The sequence below is a fragment of the Leptodactylus fuscus genome, chromosome 8 (genome assembly GCF_031893055.1).
Source record: "Leptodactylus fuscus isolate aLepFus1 chromosome 8, aLepFus1.hap2, whole genome shotgun sequence".
Classification (NCBI taxonomy): domain Eukaryota; kingdom Metazoa; phylum Chordata; class Amphibia; order Anura; family Leptodactylidae; genus Leptodactylus; species Leptodactylus fuscus.
In genome coordinates, this window is record NC_134272.1 from 18,233,052 (window position 1) to 18,250,156 (window position 17,105).

General features: G+C 43.9%; 1 protein-coding gene across 3 annotated transcripts in view; it reads left to right on the forward strand.

Annotated features, from left to right (window-relative positions):
- HMOX2 (heme oxygenase 2) overlaps positions 1-9,838 on the forward strand; it is a 35,702-nt gene extending 25,864 nt beyond the window's left edge. For 2 of the 3 annotated variants that reach the window (XM_075285525.1, XM_075285526.1), the window contains exon 6: positions 9,660-9,838. In XM_075285525.1, coding sequence (XP_075141626.1) covers positions 9,660-9,784 — 125 coding nt within the window. In that variant the 3' untranslated portion in view covers positions 9,785-9,838. The remainder of the gene's footprint in view (positions 1-9,659) is intronic. The other variant, XM_075285524.1, reaches the window with a different exon arrangement.
- The last annotated feature ends 7,267 nt before the right edge of the window (positions 9,839-17,105 follow it).

Consider the following 17,105-nt stretch of genomic DNA (forward strand, 5'->3'; position numbering starts at 1 on the left):
CTCTAATGTTACTTGTTACTGTATGTGGATGTGCTTGTACGATTTGTTATCTATCTATCTATCTATCTCCTATCTATCTATCTATCTATCTATCTATCTATCTATCTATCTATCTATCTACATCCTATCTATCTATCTATTTTCGCCACATTCCACCGTGGTGTACACATGGGGGGGGGGGGGTCATTTATCATTATTCTGCCCTCTTAGATTATTAGCTCATGTGGTCAGGACCCCTCTCTGCTGCTGTGTCGTCTCTCTAGCATAAAGTTTGTGCCCCCCCTTCCCCATGTCATATGCAGGGCTGCATACAGGTGAGTGCATAGAACATGCCTCAATATGACATCTGCCGTATATCCCATCCCTGCTGATAACTAGTACATGGGGCAGATCAATATCCAGTATATCTGAGCACCATCTATTAACATTTCTATGTATCCTTGCCCCAATGTCAGGCTCCGGCACAGCTAGAACAAGCCATGGTGACTACCCACTGCTGTGACGTACATTGTAGTGTAGTTGTTGCAACATGGTAGTTCTTGATGTCAGCATCCGTTCAGTCGTTCGACAAGTTATTTGCTGCTTTAGTCACTACAGACGTCTGTTGTTGTGCAAGAGTTGTTGTTTTTGTTAATGAAAGTGAAAAAGATTGATGTATATTGTGAGAAAGTGAAGGGTGTGGTGTGGGAGGACAGGTATGTTCCAGCCAGGCAGCTAAAGGGTGTATGGTAAAGGCCCACATCGGGGAGGTCAGCTGACTAAGGCCTGATATATTCCACTACGGCACACGTCGGCAAAGTTGATAGCCAAAGAGTTGTTCGCCATGTTTTGCCGAGTGGATCTGCCCAAGGAGATCCTCACAGATCAGGATACCCCATTCATGTCTAATGTGTAAACTCTAATATCAAACAGTTACGTACATCTGTTTACCATCTCCAGACGGGTTAGTAGAACGGTTTAACAAAACCTTAAAGGGATCCTATTATTCAAATGCTTTTTTTTTCCTCACTAACACGTCGGAATAGCCTTAAGAAAGGCTATTCTTCTCCTACCTTTCCATGTCTTCTGCGCGCCGCCGTTTGCTTGAAATCCCTGTTTTTGTCAGTATGCAAATGAGTTCTCTCGCAGCACTGGGGGCGTCCCCAATGTTGCGAGACAGCTCTCTCCAGTGCCGCCTCCATCTTCATCAGCAACGGCCTCTTCACTCGTCTTCTTCCAGTGGGTGGGGTCAGAATTCAATGCATGCGCAAGTCGGCTCTGCCATCGGGCCGTGGGCAGAGCCAACTTCACATGCAGGCGGCCATTTTTTTGTGGCCGCTTACGCAAGCATGCGCCGTCCGCTCCTGTAGTCATGGTTAGGTTATGGATATAAAAAAATAAATTTGGGTTCAGAAAACCCTTTACGTAATGTGATGTTTATGAGGTTAGAAGTCTGTGTAGTGCGTGGCTATTGTCTTTGATTCACTATGCGATGTAATGGTGGTAGTCACAGTGTGGAGGTCGTGTACTATTTGTGCCTTGTATATTGTGGGTCTATATATGATGTGTGTGTGTGTGTGTGTATATATATACAGTCCTATGAAAAAGTTTGGGCACCCCTATTAATCTTAGGGTGCATGCACACTACGTAACGCCGGGCGTGTATGAGAGCCGTACACGCCGGGATTACGGCAGACTGCCGAACACTTCCCATTCACTTCAATGGGAGCGCTCGTAACAGCGGCGTTTACGAGCGCTCCCATTGAAGTGAATGGGAAGTGTTCGGCAGCCCTGCTGTAACGCCGGCGTGTACGGCTCTCATACACGCCCGGCGTTACGTAGTGTGCATGCACCCTTAATCATTTTTTGTTCTAAATATTTTGGTGTTTGCAACAGCCATTTCAGTTTGATATATCTAATAACTGATGGACACAGTAATATTTCAGGATTTAAATGAGGTTTATTGTACTAACAGAAAATGTGCAATATGCATTAAACCAAAATTTGACCGGTGCAAAAGTATGGGCACCCTTATCATTTTATTGATTTGAATTCCCCTAACTACTTTTTACTGACTTACTGAAGCACAAAATTGGTTTTGTAACCTCAGTGAGCTTTGAACTTCATAGCCAGATGTATCCAATCATAAGAAAAGGTATTTAAGGTGGCCAATTGCAAGTTGATCTCCTATTTGAATCTCCTCTGAAGAGTGGCATCATGGGCTACTCAAAACAACTCTCAAATGATCTGAAAACAAAGATTGTTCAACATAGTTGTTCAGGGGAAGGATACAAAAAGTTGTCTCAGAGATTTAACCTGTCAGTTTCCACTGTGAGGAACATAGTAAGGAAATGGAAGACCACAGGGACAGTTCTTGTTAAGCCCAGAAGTGGCAGGCCAAGAAAAATATCAGAAAGGCAGAGAAGAAGAATGGTGAGAACAGTCAAGGACAATCCACAGACCACCTCCAAAGAGCTGCAGCATCATCTTGCTGCAGATGGTGTCACTGTGCATCGGTCAACTATACAGCGCACTTTGCACAAATAGAAGCTGTATGGGAGAGTGATGAGAAAGAAGCCGTTTCTGCACGTACGCCACAAATAGAGTTGCCTGAGGTATGAAAAAGCACATTTGGACAAGGCAGCTTCATTTTGGAAACAAAAATTGAGTTGTTTGGTTATAAAAAAAGGCGTTATGCATGGCGTCCAAAAAGAAACAGCATTCCAAGAAAAACCACATGCTACCCACTGTAAAATTTGGTGGAGGTTCCATCATGCTTTGGGGCTGTGTGGCCAATGCTGGCATCGGGAATCTTGTTAAAGTTGAGAGTCGCATGGATTCCACTCAGTATCAGCAGATTCTTGAGAATAATGTTCAAGAATCAGTGACGAAGTTGAAGTTACGCCGGGGATGGATATTTCAGCAAGACAATGATCCAAAACACCGCTCCAAATCCTCAGGCATTCATGCAGAGGAACAATTACAATGTTCTGGAATGGCCATCCCAGTCCCCAGACCTGAATATCATTGAACATCTGTGGGATGATTTGAAGCGGGCTGTCCATGCTCGGCGACCATCTAACTTAACTGAACTTGAATTGTTTGTCCAAAATACCTTTATCCAGGATCCAGGAACTGATTAAAAGCTACAGGAAGCGACTAGAGGCTGTTATCTTTGCAAAAGGAGGATCTACTAAATATTAATGTCACTTTTCTGTTGAGGTGCCCATATTTTTGCACCGGTCAAATTTTGGTTTAATGCATATTGCACATTTTCTGTTAGTACAATAAACCTCATTTCAATCCTGAAATATTACTGTGTCCATCAGTTATTAGATATATCAAACTGAAATGGCTGTTATAAACACCAAAATATTTAGAACTAAAAATGATTAAGATTAATAGGGGTGCCCAAACTTTTTCATAGGACTGTATATATATATAATGTATACCTAGCCATTTACTACTAAACCACCTTTTGTGGATGCTTACAGAGGTCTCCTCTATTCACCCTAGACCTACAGACCTGTCCGAGCTTCTCAAGGAGGCAACTATAAAATCTCATGATAGTGCGCAAGGTACCAGATTTATGAAGGATTTTCTGAAGTGTCGGATCAAGTGGGAAGTATTTAAGGTGAGTGAAGATGAGGTCAGCTGGAGGTACTGGGTCATCCAGAGAGACGTCAACTCTTTCTAGAGACTAATCCCAGAGGTTTTATGACCTGTCTTAAAGTCATCAATATCAGTCTCATAAAATCCTGTAAAATATTCTATAGACAGACACTGAGAGAGAGAGGCAAACAGTTACTGACTATAGGTCACACCCAGAACAAAAAATAGGCTTTATATTTTAGATTCTTAATTCTTATTCTTGGCATGGTCTCAGACAGCTTCAGGAGGTAGTCACCTGGAATGGTTTTCAATAAATAGATATGCCTTATCAAGAGTAAATTTTTTTTGTCTTCATAATGTGTTTGAGACGGCTCCATATGGTGTTTAGCCATATTCAATTAGTGTTTTAATCCACATTATGACAGGAACCACTGCACTAAGTAAAGATAGATGAACGCTCATCATTACTTTAAGACGTGAAGGTCAGTAAATCCAGAAACTTTGAAGGTATCCTCAAGTGTAGTCATGTAGTCTTACAAGGACGACTCCGCTGCAGGAGATAAGTTCATTAGAATCACTAACCTCAGAAACTACAAATGACCAGCACCTCAGACTAGGGACCACATAAGGCCGGGCCCCACAGAGCGGAAATGCTGCAATTTGCCCACAGTGGAGACGCTACGGGAAAAATCGCTGCGTTGTACAGTGCAGGCAAAGTGGATGGGATTCATGCGAATCCCATCCCCACTTTGCGGAAAAGATCGCAGCATGGACATGCTGCGATTTGCAAAGCCGTTGCGGCTTTGCAAATTGCAGCATGTCAATTATATCTACGGAAACGCCGGTGGCTTTCCCGTAGATATAATGTTAAGAGAAAGTCCGCAGAGGAAAACTCTGTGAACTTTCTCTTAAAAGCGCTGCGGAAAGAACCGCAATGTGGTCACGCAGCGGTTCTTCCCGAAGCGCTTTAGTGCTGCGCATACGGCCCGTGGGGCCTTAGTCTAAATGCTTCACAGACATTAAGTAGCAGACCTATCTCAACATCACCATTTGGGGTGGGAGCCCAGTTTCCAGAGCTAAGTACCCATGAGGGAAGTGGAGGGTCTACATGCTGATTCTCATTTTCCAAAAGTTAGGAAACAGCTAGACCCTTGATCACTTTAACTGGACCGTATGCTATAGCACAACACCCCAGAAGTAAATACAATACAGCAAATAGAACTAACAATCCTACATCCCACAAATACATGTAAATATGAAGTATGTACAGTATTTCATAATACAGTCCTTATCCCACTTCTGACACCAAATCTTTTCAAATATGAGTAAGTGTATCCACATATGAATATGATTCTTAATAAGGGAATTACTGTATAATGAAATAGTCACACAATTAGAAGAAAGAAAAGCAGAAAAGTTTATTATACTTAGCTTCGGTGAAGAAAATAGTTCACATCACAGTTCTCTGGGGACCCCCGTCCACCTCCTTATGGCCCAGGAATAGGAAAAATCAGCAATATCTGGACACAGCTATGATATCTTCTTTCTGTCCTAGGTTGAAGCCAACTCATAAGAACATGTCAGCTCTTCTTATACCTTGTTAGATGGGGGAAGACAGTGGTCTCATTCCAACAAGTTTGAGCCAACTTGTTTCCCTTCAGCTAAACACAATGGACAATGGACACTGGTGCCAAGAAAGGTGAATAAACACTCCAATTGTCCCAAGGAAGGTGAATAAACACCTCAATGGGCCAATAAATATATATTTCAATAGCCCAAGGATAGTAAATAGATACATGGCCAAGGACATCCCCAAACAAAAGAAAAATCAAACATTATCAGAACAAAGTCAGCAAATCAAATGACCCCCAACCCCCCATAGTGTAATAAAAGGTCAAAGGGAGTTTAGGTACTTGAATACATGTATAAAACTTAATATCATATGTGTATATAAGCCATATACACATAAAATCATACTCCCTCTTACACAGGGTAGTAAGTCTATTCCCTGCAGCAATCTCAATTGCACCACATGCCATACAGCAACCCCAAATAACCTCGATCGCAAAATATATCACAGAGTAACCCCAAATACCTGCCCAGAAATGCCAAATAAATACCACAGTACAACCACACTGTCAAGAACATTGTCCCCTCACCATGCCTCCTCCACCCGCCTCAGCATTGTCCCTTCCACTGTCCCTTCCCATCCCTCCTACACTGAAAGCAGCATTGCCCCGTTAGACCCCTCCCCTGCTTGTCACAGTATTGTCCCCTTCCCATCCCTCTCCCACTGGCAACAGCATTGTCCCTCTTCCACCCCTCTACCACTGGAAGCAACATTGTCTTCGTTCCCACCCATCCTTCACTATTTTTAGCATTACCCCTTACCACCCTTCTCCCACTAACTGCAGCATTTCCCCCCTAACGACCTCTTGTCATAATGGCCACAGGATTCTCCTCCTTCCCATCTCCTCCCTATTGGCATCAGCATTCACTCCACCATTTACCCTCCGGCAGCCATACTTTCCTCATTCTCGCTCCTCCCACACTGACAGTAGAACCATGTTTAACCCCCCAACAGTTTTCCCTGGCTCCGGTTTGGACTTAGAAATGTAGAAGTAGCAGGAGACAGGAAAACCACAGAGAAGTCTGCGACCATGTAGAAGAGCCAAGATTTCATTGGGATTTCATATAGTAATGGCAAAAATTCTCCTGTACATCTTGTACTGTTGTTAGGTTGCTCACGGGCCAGCTGTGTAGTATCCACGATCAGGTATTTATAGCTTATCTTGAGGAGAACCCCTTTAATACTAATAAATGTAAGACTATACACCTGGAAATGGGAAATACATGCCGAGATTACTTTCTGAATAGCAAATTGTTGGGTAAAACCGACATGGAAAAGGATTTAGGAATTTACTTGACAGTAAACTCATTTCAGAGTTTCTCTTGCCCTCCTGTCTCCTCTCCAGTTTCTGTTTTTCTCTGGTGTCACTGATTATGAACATAGACATAGGATCTCCAGATTGATTATGATGACTCCGAAACATCCCCACACTCCTCTATGACTGCTTTCCTATTATTATTATTATTGTCCAGGCATATTTTTTATGGTCTATCCTCAGGATAGGTCATAAATACCTGATCAGTAGGGGGCAGACATCCGACCCCTGGAACGATCAGCTGTACTGAGCCACTTTTGGCGTCCGACTTGTACACAATATGGGGCTGTAAGCAAAAAGCTCTATCCACTGTATATTAGCCGGGCACTTTCACTACATCTCAGCACAAGTTGAAAACCTATATATTTAACTGGAGATGATTTAGATGAGCCGTATCAGACTCCTCTCTGGTGCAACTAACACCTGTGCAGATTTCCAGTGAAGCCAGGGACGTATTTAATGAAAGTTAGGATTTTTTTTTTCTGAAGCACCCCATTAAGGTAAACCATTTGGTTGGATTTAATGTCTCTTCTATCTCTGGGACCAGTATCTATGTAATGTTCTTCAATTACGATGTAACTAAAGAGTGGTCCCATTGGGACATTGTATTAAGTTAGCAATAGAAAACATTTACACCCCAGTTGTCTGTCTCCTGTATACAGCTGGCCACCGCAGGATTGTACTACACATATTCTGCTCTGGAGGAGGAGCTTGAGCGGAACAAGGACAACTCGTCCATCACTGCATTGTATTTCCCAGAATTATTCAGAGTGAAAGCACTGAAGAAAGATCTTGCTTACTTATATGGAGAAGAATGGAAGAAGATTATACAGTGCCCCAAGGCTACACAGGAGTACGTGGACCGGATTCACTACCTAGGTCATCACAAGCCAGAGTTGCTGGTGGGTCACGCCTACACTAGGTACATGGGGGATCTGTCAGGAGGGCAAGTACTGAAGAAGGTGGCCCAGAGAGCCCTACACCTACCCAGCACCGGGGAAGGAATCCAATTCTACTTGTTTGATAATATCACAAACGCTTACCAGTTTAAACAGCTATACAGGGCCCGACTCAATACCCTGGAGCTGACTGCTGAGACCAAAAAGAGCATTGTGGAAGAAGCGAAAAATGCCTACCAGTGTAATATGAAAGTAAGTGTCAAACACATGTACAAGAATATAACTAATATAATACTACACCTATGTAAAAGAATATAACTACTATAATACTGCCCCTATGTACAAGACTATAACTACTATAATACTGCCCCCTATGTACAAGAATATAACTACTATAATACTGCTCCTATGTACAAGACTATAACTACTATAATACTGCCCCCTATGTAAAAGAATATAACTACTATAATACTGCCCCTATGTACAAGACTATAACTACTATAATACTGCCCCCTATGTACAAGAATATAACTACTATAATACTGCTCCTATGTACAAGAATATAACTACTATAATACTGCCCCTATGTACAAGAATATAACTACTATAATACTGCCCCTATGTACAAGAATATAGCTACTATAATAATGCCCCCTATGTACAAGAATATAACTACTATAATACTGCTCCTATGTACAAGATATAACTACTATAATACTGCCCCCTATGTACAAGAATATAACTACTATAATACTGCTCCTATGTACAAGAATATAACTACTATAATACTACTCCTATGTACAAGAATATAACTACTATAATACTGCTCCTATGTACAAGATATAACTACTATAATACTGCCCCCTATGTACAAGAATATAACTACTATAATACTGCTCCTATGTACAAGAATATAACTACTATAATACTGCCCCCTATGTACGAGAATATAACTACTATAATACTCCCTTCTATGTACAAGAATATAACTACTATAATACTGCCCCTATGTACAAGAATATAGCTACTATAATACTGCCCCCTATGTACAAGAATATAACTACTATAATACTGCCCCTATGTACAAGAATATAGCTACTATAATAATGCCCCCTATGTACAAGAATATAACTACTATAATACTGCTCCTATGTACAAGATATAACTACTATAATACTGCCCCCTATGTACAAGAATATAACTACTATAATACTGCCCCCTATGTACGAGAATATAACTACTATAATACTGCTCCTATGTACAAGAATATAGCTACTATAATACTGCTCCTATGTACAAGAATATAATTACTATGACACTGCACCCTATGTACAAGAATAGAACTACTATAATACTACTCCTATGTACAAGAATATAACTACTATAATACTACTCCTATGTACAAGAATATAACTACTATAATACTGCTCCTATGTACAAGAATATAACTACTATAATACTGCACCTATGTACAAGAATATAACTACTATAATCAGTGCCACACCTCCCATGAGGCGACCTGAAGCGACCGCTTCAGGCGGCGCTATGCCAGAGCCACGGGGAGGGCGGCATTTTTGCTGACCTAAACCAGTCCAGGGCAAGCTGTCCTGGACTGGCTTAGGGTCACCGTCACTGAGCGGTGGATTGAGGAGGTCGCTGGAGCAGCGCTGCTCCAGCGGCCGCCCCTCACACTCAGGCTTGGAGCAGGTCCTCTCCCTGCCTGCTCTCTGCCTGCTAAAGACGATCGCTCCACTCGACCCCGCCCACTCCACTTGGCCCCGCCCCTTCCGTTCCACCCCCTCCTGGGGGGGGGGCGGTTTTCTAACGTCCGCTTCAGGCGGCAGAAAGCCATGGTTCACCCCTGACTATAATACTGCTCCTATGTACAAGAATATAACTACTATAATACTGTCCCCTATGAATGTGATAATGTCTGTAACTCCTCGTTTCTTGCAGGTATTTGAGGAGTTGGATAAAATAGGGGCCACAATCTCCAAGGAAGCAAAAGATGACAGCCTCCTAGTACATGATGGGAAGGGAGATATTTTCAAATCCCTTTATTATTGTGCTAAAGGTGAGCACTGATAATTAACACATATATATATATATATATATATATATATATATATATATATATATATATATATATATATATATATATATATATATTGTATACAGAGCTGAGCTCAGTGCAGGACGTCATCGCTCCACCTTTTTCCCCTAGGTGCCACCACTGCAGGTTGTCCACTCCATGCCGCTTGGACTCCTTCAAGACGCCCTGTAGTAAAAGCGATCGTTGCAGCCTTTGGCATTGCTGTTGCTTCCACCATTGTTTGTTATCTCATGTGATCACAGTCATACCTCACACAAAACACAAGATCATCTGTTGGGATTTCAATCCATCGGGACTCTATAGGTCTTCTCCTTCACCTCTGATGTGATTCCCCTTATACAGCCTACATTTCCCATCATGCCCCTGGCCTAGCGGAGACAGTGGGGGCGAAGTCTCATCATATTCCACTTGCTCTATTTCCAAACCTATAAAACATGGAGTTGGGAGGGAGGGGGTTGTTAATAGGAATGGGATCTGAATAACGTCAGAAACAAAGTGAGAGACTGCCATCTAAAAGTTGTACACAGAAGGGCATTGCCACCACATATAAAAGTAAGAACCAGGCTTACCACGTTCTCGCCAACATAGGGGGGAATAGTCGGGAATAAACATAGATCGTTGTAAAGGGGTCCTATAATATTGGAGAAGGAGCTTCTGTATCCCTTCCTAATATTTTGGATATCTTATACACCCAGTGGAGTCCTCCATACCACTTAGATAGGGAAAATTGGGATTGGAAGAATATGTCCCGGTTTAACACCAGAGGCCCCAAAAATCAATGCAGAGTAAAAAAGTGGTAATCCCTTTAGATTTGCCCCAGCTGTAACATGAGAATAGTCCGAGTGAGGGAAAAACAGGGAAAAAAGATAAGAAAGGGGCCATTGTACGATTGGAAATTTAGGCAAAAGAGAAGCCAGAGTGTCTCCATTCACACCAACGTATCTGAAATTTGGTAGCATTAACCTTGTAATGGGACACTGCTCCAAAGTCTGAGACATGGGGGGTAGTAACAGCAAAAATAACATCATCCGCATAGAGACCTATCTTATGAGATGTCTTACCTACATTAATACCAGATATGGGTGGGCTTATGGGGAGACCTTACGCCAGTGGTTCCATTGCCGGAGCAAATATTCTAGTCGACAAGAGACCTCTCTGGCTTGTACCATTTGTGATATGAAGCCTATCAGAAGGAAGGCCAGAAGCCAGCTTCCTATAATTGGATATAAAAACCTGCACATGTTCAATAAAGGTCTCTTTGTGTGCACTGCTGTGGCAAAGAGAGGAGCTTGTACCAATACTTGTTGTGTGGTGTGAATTCTTCAATGCTAGCACTTAGTCGTTGAATTTGGGCAGCCATAGTCACTCACAGTTACCAGACAGGGGACCACCAAGGCCCTGACCCTGACAAAACTAAAAAAAAATCAACCCTAGAGTTTAAGTGATGCAGCATAGAAAAGAGAGTATAGTCCCTTACTGTGCCCTGTTGCCACTTCATAGAGATTTTCGGAAACTACTGTATGCGAATATTGGGCATTACCCCTCATAGGGGTAGTAGAGTCTACGGCAGGGTCCATAATAAAATTAAAGTTGCCGCCGATTATTAGAAGACCCCTTTTGTCTAGAAGACCTACTTTTGTCTCTGCATGACTTGTGCCGACACCACGCAGAAAACACACGGACCTCATTGCAGTCCATGCGCTTTCACTGCTCACCGCTTTTTTAATGCTTTTGCTATTCCGTTCGGGGGTTTCCCCAAGTGGACTCCCCGAACAGAATACCGAACACAGATATGAACCAGGACTTAGAGTCTTCTGTAAGTTTCCTTAGGACCTCTGATTTAGCCTTTCATTTGGTCATCAGGGAATTAAGACAGCCTAGCACTCTGACAGAACAATAAAGTAGCAGAGACACCGGCAGTGCGGCACCGAGTGCAGCTAGAAATGAGAGCCCGCACTTATCGTGGACATTAACCCCTCTAGTGCCTCAGTCAAAGCTGACCGAGGCACCATTTTACCGGCAGTGCATTTTAAAGAGGAGAATCTCATCTATAAAATGATACCAAGAACTTGATCTATAACAGGTGTGGTGGTCCACTGGGTTATATCAAGTGGGATAGGGTCCCAATCCGTGTTAATCTGTGTTCATGACGCCGGATATGCGCTTTAAGCGCCAGGGGAGATTCAGTGCGGTGCCACCACGCCACCAACGTGTTTCCCTGGCAGGCACTGATCACCAATGAGACAGGTAATGATCTATACACTACTATATAGCTTTGATTACCATAGATTGCCCTTTGCAAGGGCCTTAGTTACTTACCCTGCTTTACTTACCCGGCTCCATATCATGACAGACTCATAGGTGGGACACTGGGACCTACACAGTGACCAGATGTGAATCCACTTTAATTTAGGTAACCTCACTTTGACTCACGGTGACATCCTAATTGAATTGTCACATTTACCACTATTTTTTACGCCTATTCTGTTCTTTTGTATTATGTTCAGCTACCTGGCAGTATTCCATTATCAGTTGTATAGACCTTTGACCTTTTTGGACATACTACTATTGATGGGTGAGTGGGCTCTTTTCCATCTGCCTACATTACTTATCAGTCTTTTAATGGGATTCAACCATTAAAACTTTTTTTTTTTGTGGATAAGACATCGGAATAGCCTTTAGAAAGGCTATTCGTCTCTTACCTTTAGACGTGGTCTCCGCCGCGCCGTTCCTTAGAAATACCGGTTTTTACCGGTATGCAAATGAGTTCTCCCGCAGCGATGGGGGCGGGCCCCAGCACTCAAACATCGATGCCAGAGAAGTGTCTCCAAGCGCCACCTCCTTCTTTGTCCGCCGTGTCATCTTCAATGTCTTCCGGCGCAGGCTCGTAACTTCTAGCAGAGCAGAGCAGACTGCGCAGGCGCACAGGTCACGGGATAATGGCCGCTTGCACAGTATTGTTAGCAGCCATTTTCCCGTGGCCTGTGCGCCTGCGCAGTCTGCTCTGCTAGAAGTTACGAGCCTGTGCCGGAAGAAGACATTGAACATGACGCAGCGGACGAAGAAGGAGGCGGCGCTTGGAGACACTTCTCTGGCAGCGGTAGGGACGCCCTCATTGCTGTTTGAGTGCTGGGGCCCGCCCCCATCGCTGCAAGAGAGCTCATTTGCATACCGGTAAAAAACGGTATTTCTGAGGAACGGCGTGGTGGAGATCACATCTAAAGGTAAGAGATGAATAGCCTTTCTAAAGGCTATTCCGACGTCTTATCAAAAAAAAAAAAAAAATTTTAATGGTAGAATCCCTTTAAGCTTCTACTCTTATTGCTTGCTATCCATATTCCTCTCCTTGTATGGGCTTGCGGAGCCCGTTACACTTCTAACTTCCCTTGTCATGGATCAGGCTTGCTGTACTGTACAATACATAATTATATCTCTGTACAATACGTTAAATTATTTATTTGGATTAACTCTGTGGAGGGTGGTGGTGAAATATACTTCGGTATGATACCGATATATATGTTTACTATGTGACCAGGATGTGACTTACATGTATATTCTTGTAAATAATGTATAATTTATGATTGATTTTTCCACACACAAATTGCTTTATTATGTACTCACACGTTATTGTTTTGGTTTCTTATACACGATTTTGTAGAGTCTGATGAAGGCTGATTGCAACCGAAAACGTTCATGCTCTTTTGCGTATACTCATCACCTGAATAAAACCATTGTGCTTCAAGAATACTTTTGTGGGATCTATATTAACCACGAACTTGATGATACAACTTACAGTTTTGGAGTGATTCACTGTTGAAAAAGAACAGGCCAGACTAAAAAGCAGGCCTTAAAAGGGAGGCCTGCATGACTCTGGCTGTGCAGGAAAGAACATAGATAGGACAGGAACGGGTTAAATTGGCCGTTGATGCAGCCCGTTGTCAAGGGGAGGGGCCAGGGGAAAGGGGGTTTATAAGGAAAAGGGCGCGAAGCCTGGACCAGTCTGGAGGAGACAGCCAAAGTGTCATAGGGTTTAGGGGTTCACTTACTTTTCATGGTGTGTAATCCCTACATTTTATCGGATGATACTTTTTCTTTTTAACATTTCCAGCTTCAAAGCAGAATTTTGTTCCTTCCAGTTCTGGTGATTTTCTGAAGACACATGCATGCGGGTGCAGGCCATAGTGATATGTATGAACTCTGCACATGTTGATCTCTTATTTTTAGGAGGTTTGGTGCATTTAATTTTTTGTTTGGTTTCCGCTTTTAGAAACTAATATACATTTATTTGCATTTTTTTCAGTTAACATTCACTTTAAATCAAAATTGCATGAAGGTGCCTGTTTGTATTCTGTACCAAGTGGCATTGAGACAATGCTGAAGGTGTCTACTTTAAGAAAATATATAGAAGATGGAATAGAAGAAGTTGTCTACATAGACGTCACATAGGAGTAGTAGTCGCAGCAGTGACGTGAGGGTGCTAGTAGTACTACATAGACGTCACATAGGAGTAGTAGTCGCAGCAGTGACGTGAGGGTGCTAGTAGTACTACATAGACGTCACATAGGAGTAGTAGTCGCAGCAGTGACGTGAGGGTGCTAGTAGTACTACATAGACGTCACATAGGAGTAGTAGTCGCAGCAGTGACGTGAGGGTGCTAGTAGTACTACATAGACGTCACATAGGAGTAGTAGTCGCAGCAGTGACGTGAGGGTGCTAGTAGTGCTACATAGACGTCACATAGGAGTAGTAGTCGCAGCAGTAACGTGAGGGTGCTAGTAGTACTACATACACGTCACATAGGAGTAGTAGTCGCAGCAGTGACGTGAGGGTGCTAGTAGTGCTACATAGACGTCACATAGGAGTAGTAGTCGCAGCAGTGACGTGAGGGTGCTAGTAGTGCTACATAGACGTCACATAGGAGTAGTAGTCGCAGCAGTAACGTGAGGGTGCTAGTAGTACTACATACACGTCACATAGGAGTAGTAGTCGCAGCAGTGACGTGAGGGTGCTAGTAGTACTACATAGACGTCACATAGGAGTAGTAGTCGCAGCAGTGACGTGAGGGTGCTAGTAGTGCTACATAGACGTCACATAGGAGTAGTAGTCGCAGCAGTGACGTGAGGGTGCTAGTAGTGCTACATACACGTCACATAGGAGTAGTAGTCGCAGCAGTGACGTGAGGGTGCTAGTAGTGCTACATAGACGTCACATAGGAGTAGTAGTCGCAGCAGTGACGTGAGGGTGCTAGTAGTACTACATAGACGTCACATAGGAGTAGTAGTCGCAGCAGTGACGTGAGGGTGCTAGTAGTGCTACATAGACGTCACATAGGAGTAGTAGTCGCAGCAGTGACGTGAGGGTGCTAGTAGTCCTACATAGACGTCACATAGGAGTAGTAGTCGCAGCAGTGACGTGAGGGTGCTAGTAGTACTACATAGACGTCACATAGGAGTAGTAGTCGCAGCAGTGACGTGAGGGTGCTAGTAGTACTACATAGACGTCACATAGGAGTAGTAGTCGCAGCAGTGACGTGAGGGTGCTAGTAGTACTACATAGACGTCACATAGGAGTAGTAGTAGCAGCAGTGACGTGAGGGTGCTAGTAGTACTACATAGACGTCACATAGGAGTAGTAGTCGCAGCAGTGACGTGAGGGTGCTAGTAGTACTACATAGACGTCACATAGGAGTAGTAGTCGCAGCAGTGACGTGAGGGTGCTAGTAGTACTACATACACGTCACATAGGAGTAGTAGTCGCAGCAGTGACGTGAGGGTGCTAGTAGTACTACATAGACGTCACATAGGAGTAGTAGTCGCAGCAGTGACGTGAGGGTGCTAGTAGTACTACATAGACGTCACATAGGAGTAGTAGTCGCAGCAGTGACGTGAGGGTGCTAGTAGTACTACATAGACGTCACATAGGAGTAGTAGTCGCAGCAGTGACGTGAGGGTGCTAGTAGTACTACATAGACGTCACATAGGAGTAGTAGTCGCAGCAGTGACGTGAGGGTGCTAGTAGTACTACATAGACGTCACATAGGAGTAGTAGTCGCAGCAGTGACGTGAGGGTGCTAGTAGTACTACATAGACGTCACATAGGAGTAGTAGTCGCAGCAGTGACGTGAGGGTGCTAGTAGTGCTACATAGACGTCACATAGGAGTAGTAGTCGCAGCAGTGACGTGAGGGTGCTAGTAGTGCTACATAGACGTCACATAGGAGTAGTAGTCGCAGCAGTGACGTGAGGGTGCTAGTAGTGCTACATAGACGTCACATAGGAGTAGTAGTCGCAGCAGTGACGTGAGGGTGCTAGTAGTGCTACATAGACGTCACATAGGAGTAGTAGTCGCAGCAGTGACGTGAGGGTGCTAGTAGTGCTACATAGACGTCACATAGGAGTAGTAGTCGCAGCAGTGACGTGAGGGTGCTAGTAGTGCTACATAGACGTCACATAGGAGTAGTAGTCGCAGCAGTGACGTGAGGGTGCTAGTAGTACTACATAGACGTCACATAGGAGTAGTAGTCGCAGCAGTGACGTGAGGGTGCTAGTAGTACTACATAGACGTCACATAGGAGTAGTAGTCGCAGCAGTGACGTGAGGGTGCTAGTAGTACTACATAGACGTCACATAGGAGTAGTAGTCGCAGCAGTGACGTGAGGGTGCTAGTAGTACTACATAGACGTCACATAGGAGTAGTAGTCGCAGCAGTGACGTGAGGGTGCTAGTAGTACTACATAGACGTCACATAGGAGTAGTAGTCGCAGCAGTGACGTGAGGGTGCTAGTAGTACTACATAGACGTCACATAGGAGTAGTAGTCGCAGCAGTGACGTGAGGGTGCTAGTAGTACTACATAGACGTCACATAGGAGTAGTAGTCGCAGCAGTGACGTGAGGGTGCTAGTAGTACTACATAGACGTCACATAGGAGTAGTAGTCGCAGCAGTGACGTGAGGGTGCTAGTAGTACTACATAGACGTCACATAGGAGTAGTAGTCGCAGCAGTGACGTGAGGGTGCTAGTAGTACTACATAGACGTCACATAGGAGTAGTAGTCGCAGCAGTGACGTGAGGGTGCTAGTAGTACTACATAGACGTCACATAGGAGTAGTAGTCGCAGCAGTGACGTGAGGGTGCTAGTAGTACTACATAGACGTCACATAGGAGTAGTAGTCGCAGCAGTGACGTGAGGGTGCTAGTAGTACTACATAGACGTCACATAGGAGTAGTAGTCGCAGCAGTGACGTGAGGGTGCTAGTAGTACTACATAGACGTCACATAGGAGTAGTAGTCGCAGCAGTGACGTGAGGGTGCTAGTAGTACTACATAGACGTCACATAGGAGTAGTAGTCGCAGCAGTGACGTGAGGGTGCTAGTAGTACTACAGTCTGTCACTAGGCCGCAGCTCTTTGCTGTCACCATGGAAACACCTCCTCTGACTGCAAACAAATAGCAGGGGAGGGAGGGAGGGAGGCCGGGCCTCGCTGGTGCTTCCCTGTGCAGCCTGTGTGAATGGTTACCCCCCGCAACCCATAGACTCCTATTACTACTGGTGGGGGAG